The sequence below is a fragment of the Schistocerca serialis genome, chromosome 8 (genome assembly GCF_023864345.2).
Source record: "Schistocerca serialis cubense isolate TAMUIC-IGC-003099 chromosome 8, iqSchSeri2.2, whole genome shotgun sequence".
Classification (NCBI taxonomy): Eukaryota; Metazoa; Arthropoda; class Insecta; order Orthoptera; family Acrididae; genus Schistocerca; species Schistocerca serialis.
In genome coordinates, this window is record NC_064645.1 from 624,294,652 (window position 1) to 624,300,651 (window position 6,000).

Genomic DNA, 6,000 nt, shown 5'->3' on the forward strand with positions numbered 1-6,000 from the left:
TCATTTGTAATGTAGAATTCTTGCTAAGTTAGCCCTTCAACATTAGCTGTAAATGTCTGAATTGCAAGTGGAATCATATCGCTATATCTTTTGTTGTTTACACATTGGGATATGATTCTGCTTTGATTCTTTTCAGTCTTACTACTTGTGCATTATGATCTGACACACCATTTCTAATTTTTTTCTCATGCTGTTTCAATCGAACAGAAAACAGTCTATGAAGATATTTAAAATATTTATTGTACCAGTCTCAGCTGCAATGTGTCACATAAAAAATGATAACATAATCATGAGTTGTGGAAAAAAAAAATAAGGCCTTTCACAACTCACGATTAATGAGATCTGAAAAAGAACACTGAGTGATAACTTGAACTTAAACTTTACAATAAATATTTTAATACCTTATTTATATGAAGATGTTGGTTATGATCGTGGTGGTGTTTCCCTTAACTCAAGTTAGAAAGTACGTTGTCTGTGCCAGCTTACAAGAGTCAAGTAAACCTGTTAACATTTTTGTCTCTGAGGATTGAGTGTGAAAGTTTATATTGAAATCCCCTCACAAAATCAATAAGAAACAAGTCTGGCACAGTATTAAGTCTAGAGAGGAAAACCCTGTAGTCTGAAGGGGTGAATCCACAGAGGGCCATATGGAAAAGTTTATTCCTTCAAAATACAAATTCTCCTGCACAATTCTAAAATATTGGTCTTTTCAGTGTTTACCACGGACACCCACTGGGGCCTCCAGCAACACAAACATTCCATGTCCAGTTTCAGTACATCTGGAAAGTAGTCAGTGTCCTCCACAATGAGTGAGATGTTGACCTCAGGAGAATGGCAAGACATTACTACCATGTACTGTAGATCTAGGCACATTTCTTTGTGAATGCATTACATTGTGAGAGTCAACAGAAGCGTCAGATACCATGCGTCGGCTTTGACACGTGACGTAAGGGTGTTGTGGTGTGTGACGTCATGATAGCGTGGAGTTTGGTTTGTGAGTGTGGCGTGTTTGTAGATGTCGTCGTGTTGTGGTTTGTTGTGCTCTCTGGTGGTATGTTCAGGACTTTCATTTGTGTGGTGTAATGGGCTCAGTTTTCTCTTGCTCCTTATCCAGAACTGTTCAGGCGTCGGCTGTGTTTGTAGTGGAATTCGTTTCAGTGAGTTAACAATTTTGTGGTTTTGTGTGAAGGTTAATTTAGTGTTGTTCGCTGTATGTCGTGTGGTAATTTTAGTAAAATTAATCGGTTGTTGTTTTTTTTTGTTTAGGAATGGATATGACAGACAATATTAACAGTGTGCGTCTCAGGAATGTGATGGGGAACACTCCTTTGGAAAGGATCAAGTTTTTGCAGCTTTTCGGTTTAATTGCCAAGGTTATGAAATGCTCTATTTGTGGCGAAGAAATGAAGTTGGCTAAAGTTCCGGTGTCTCGGACCAGGGACGGTTATATGTGGCGCTGCAGAAAGACGACATTTGGCGTCCCGTATGGCGCGGTACCTGGTTCTAGAAGTCTAGGTTGGGCATGCGCGAGATTGTACTGGTGACTTATTACTTTTGTTATAGATCCCCACACTGTTTTTGCGCGCATGAGACTGGTGTGAGTGAGAGGAGTGTGCTTGATTGGTTCTCTTTTTGCCGGGAAGTGTGTTACGAGTTCATTAAGTACAGGGGTAAGCTGGGGGACCATGGGGTTGTTGTGAAGGTGGACGAGTCGCAGTTTGGGAAAAGGAAGTATGGGAGGGGTAAGTCTGTAGTTGGTCTCTCGGTGTGGGCGGCTGTTGTTCCGGGGGGCGGGTGTTCTGAATGTGTTTTTAGGGTTGTGGAAGGGAGGTCTAAGACGGAATTAGTGGGGTTAATTGAGGAGTACATAGGACCGGGGTCCACAGTAGCTTCAGATGCATTTTCTTCGTATAGGGGGTTGGGTGAGAGGGGATTCCATCATTTAGTAGTTAACCATAGCTTAGAGTTCAAAAATTATGAGACGGGAGCTTGTACAAATACAATAGAGGGGATGGGGGGGGGCTGTTAAGTCAGTTCTTGGGAGGGGGAAGAGGCGCTCTTCCAACCTTCAGTCTCATTTAGATGAGTACTGCTGGCGGAAGTGTGTCCCTGAGGGCTATTGTGTTTTTCGGGTTTTCTTAAGGTCTGTCAGTAAAATGATAGGCTACAAGTGGTTGGTTAGGGTGATTTGGGTAGGTGGGTGGGTGGCTGCGGCTCAGGGTGGGGCGGGTGGTTTATTTCGTGTTAGAGTGTTTGTGAGGGAGGGGAGTGTATTGGTTTGTGTTTTAGTTGTGGAGGATCTATTTTGTTGAAGTTTTTGTTGAGTTGTAGTGTGTGATTGAGATTTTTTTATGTTGCATTTGGTTTTTGTTTGTGGCGTTTTTTATTTTGGGATGACGGGGGATGTTGGGTTGGTTGGGGGGGGGGGGAGGGGGGAGGAGGGGCGCTTGAGGTCGGGTCTTTCTTTTGGTTTATTTGTGTGTGTGTGTGTGTGTGTGTTGTGTGTGTGTGTGTGTGTGTGTGTGTGTGTGTGTGCGCGCGTACGTGGCTGTGTGGGATTGTTGTGGCCAACCTAATTTGTGGTGCCGAAACTTTTTTCTGGTAAGTTTTTATTGTTTTGTTTTCAGTGCATGTGTTGTGTGTTGGGATCTAGGGAAGTGTTTTATTGAAATGTGTGGCTGTGAATGTTGGTATTGGTATCGGGAGATGTTTTTGAGCAACATAGGTCAAGGGAAGTGTTCAATCCCAATTTATGGGATCGGGAACTGCTGTTGAGCTATATAGGTCAAGGGAAGTGTCCGATTCCAGATGATATTGTGTTTACTGGTATTTGGGGAGTTGTGTGATATCGGTTTTTTTCGTCGCTTTGTGTGGTTTTGTATGGGGTGGGTGTCTAAATTTGTTTATATTTAGTTCCCCCCCCCCCAAAAAAAAACCCCATTTCCCGCACTTGTCCCGTTAGTGTCATTAGGCTTTTTGTGGAAAGTGTGTGTGTTTGTTTTTCGATATATTTTCTTCCTCATAATGTGTACGTAACGACTTTATATGCGCCATATTGGAATCATGATTTATGGTCATTTCCGCCATATTTGTGATGTCATGGGTCAAAGTAGACATGCAGGATCAGACGCTTCCGTATTTCCCATTGTGATAACATACTGTAATGTGACAGTGTTGTAGTTGTCCATTTTCATTATTAGCACATACTCTGAGCTCTGTAAGTAATCTTTAGTTGTGTAGAATGCATTACTTATAAAGTACATTTTAGCTATATTTTTAAACATAAATATTTTAGTAATCTTTTCCATCTTCTGTGCATTTTCCTACAAATTTTATTCTCTGGCAGAAGAAGCTGTTTTTTTTTTTTTTTTTTTATTTTTTTTTTTTTTTTTTTTTTTTCCTTTGGCAAATGCAAGTCCAAACTGGCTCTTGTTCCTCAACTATTTATTTTAACTGTTACAGAAATAGCTACTAATGCTTTGCCTGCTATGCAAAACAGTTTGATATGTGTGCTCACTTGGTGGATGACAGATACTCAGTTTGCTGATGATATTCCTTTTGTCAGTATCTTTGCACCTTTATTTCATTTTAACTGACTATCAATTTGCATCCCTAACAACTTTGTGCTTGTAACACGATCTATACATTGGTCACATATGTTTAATGAAACATACTTGTTTTTTCCCTCTGTGTTGAAGTGTACGCTGTTTTCTTTAGCCAAACAATAATTCTTTGCACACTGTCCAACTGAAAATATCCCTGGGAATTTTTTTGCCTTCTTTATTAGGAATTCTGGTGTTTTATTAGTGGCTATTATGCTGCTGTTATCAGCAACAAAATTTTTTCTCCACATCTCATATTGTCTAGAAAATCATTGATATATGCTACAAACAGAATTGGATTCAATTACACTGATGCACTCCTATGTTTGTATGTTTCTTGCCTGATAAATGTTTTGCTAAAAATTTATTGCCAGCTTACATGCATACCATCTCATTCTTTTACACCTTTTTTTTCAGAGGTAAGAATGGAACCACTCTTCTGCTATTTCCCTTCCCCTTAGGGCTTCTAGACAGCTTAGTAGGCCCTGCTTTTTGTAGTCAAACGCTGAAGCCTTGGGCGGGTCTAAGAGTATGCTTATAACAGTCTACCTTGTCAAGAGCTTCAAGTACCAGTTTTGTGAAATCTGTAACGGCTGATATTGAAATTCTGCCGTGCTTCAGTAAAAAGGTCATGTTTATTAATGTACATCATCTGTCTACATTCCACAACTGATTCACTTATTTTTGAAAATGCTGACAATAATGAAACTATCCTGCAGTTTTCTATAATCTCTTCATTGCTTTTCTTTAGTAATGACACAACATGTGAGTGCTTTTGGTACTCTGGAAAATACTTTTAATAGAAGGATTTATTTAGTATATTTGTTAAGTGGGTTTGTATGCCATCTCTACACACATTCGGAACAGAGAATGAAATCTCATCTATGCCTGCAGACTTCTTGTTTTACAATTTCTTTACTGTTCTAGTGATTTAAAGCTCTATTGTGGAAAATATCATTGTATTTGTAGTGTAATTAATTGTGTGTACTACAGATGTTTTAGGAGCAGTTTGATGCAACATCTCTACAATGCCACAGAACTAATCATTTACAACATTTGCAAATTCATGAGAATTTTCTATTACTTTACTACCACCTTTGATCTGTGTGTTACTAGTGTCTAGCCATCCAGTTTCATGTTTTATGAATTCCATATTATTTTGCTTTTACTTTCTGCATTACACATTTTTTGACAAGTTTAATTACTTTTAACATAAAAATTATTACTATCCTGTACATTTTTTGTACCTGTGATAGTAATTTAGGGAATTTATATTACTGTAGTGATTTTGCAATGGGTCAATTGTTTCGTCAACCTACTATCGTGTTTGTAAAGTCGTCAAAGCTGGTCTAAATTCAAAGCTCATTCTGAATCAGCTTTGATATCCTGCTCCGGCGACTAGTGTTACAAAACGCCCCCCTCCTCCTAAACTATTGATTGCACATCGCTGTGACAGACTGATACGTAGCGTAGACTGACGTCTAGTAAACTTCGGAAAGTGATAGTTTACTTGACAGTTGAAGAAGTGAATGAGTGTGATATAAAGTTTGCAGAAAAAGATTGATTTGTAGCATAGTCTGATGCCTACACTCGAGCCTTATTTCGTGTACTGTTCGTTATAAAATTTGAAACTAAAGGTCATTTCAGAGAACCCATATAAAATAGTAGTCAAGTCTCTAACCACTAGCTTTGTGTACACTATACCCCCACACTAACGCGAGACATCAACTTACTCTCTCTAGAGCATAAATTTAGCTCCCCTTTATTAATGTCACTTTTGATCGTTTCACACATTTATATTTGAGGATTTTGGTTCCCTTAAACACAGTGTACTGTAAACATACCTGCAGATAGGAGAACCTCAGATAAAAAACTTCCGCTCATCTCAATCTTCATCAGTTGCTTTTTGCCGCCTGCTTGTTGTTCGTCTCCTGTCAACTAGCCACCCACGTTAGCCAACACAATCACTGACAGTCTGACCGTAAACATGCCGTAAACAAAGGAGCGAGCAAAGATTTAAAAAACATGTATATTGTGTATTAAAAATCCGTAGACGACATACATTGTATGGGCAAAACATGGATCAAGTAAAATTTGTATGCAAGCACTGAAACCTATACATACGTCTAATAACTGGTATCTAGCAAATTATATTTGCATACATTAATACTTTTGTTTACATCATCTATGCCATACGTAATTTACATTACTGAATTTCTATCTCGGTTTATGATTCATTTTCCCAATTCTAAGTTGCCTATCCAACGACTTCAGTGGCAAAAATTTTGTTCCAGTATTTCACGTAATTATTGGGTGAATTTTTAACTGTTGCGTTAAAGGATGAAAATAAGATTACGAAAATTAAAGTCTGTGCATATGTTTTGAGACTAACTCATCT

The 6,000-nt window shown here is 38.6% G+C and overlaps 1 protein-coding gene across 1 annotated transcript in view; it reads right to left on the reverse strand.

The window, feature by feature from the left end:
• Positions 1-5,601, reverse strand: part of LOC126416344 (centromere/kinetochore protein zw10 homolog) — a 186,028-nt gene extending 180,427 nt beyond the window's left edge. The window contains exon 1 of the mRNA XM_050084021.1: positions 5,447-5,601. Coding sequence (XP_049939978.1) covers positions 5,447-5,498 — 52 coding nt within the window. The 5' untranslated portion in view covers positions 5,499-5,601. The remainder of the gene's footprint in view (positions 1-5,446) is intronic.
• Between the last annotated feature and the right edge of the window lie 399 nt (positions 5,602-6,000).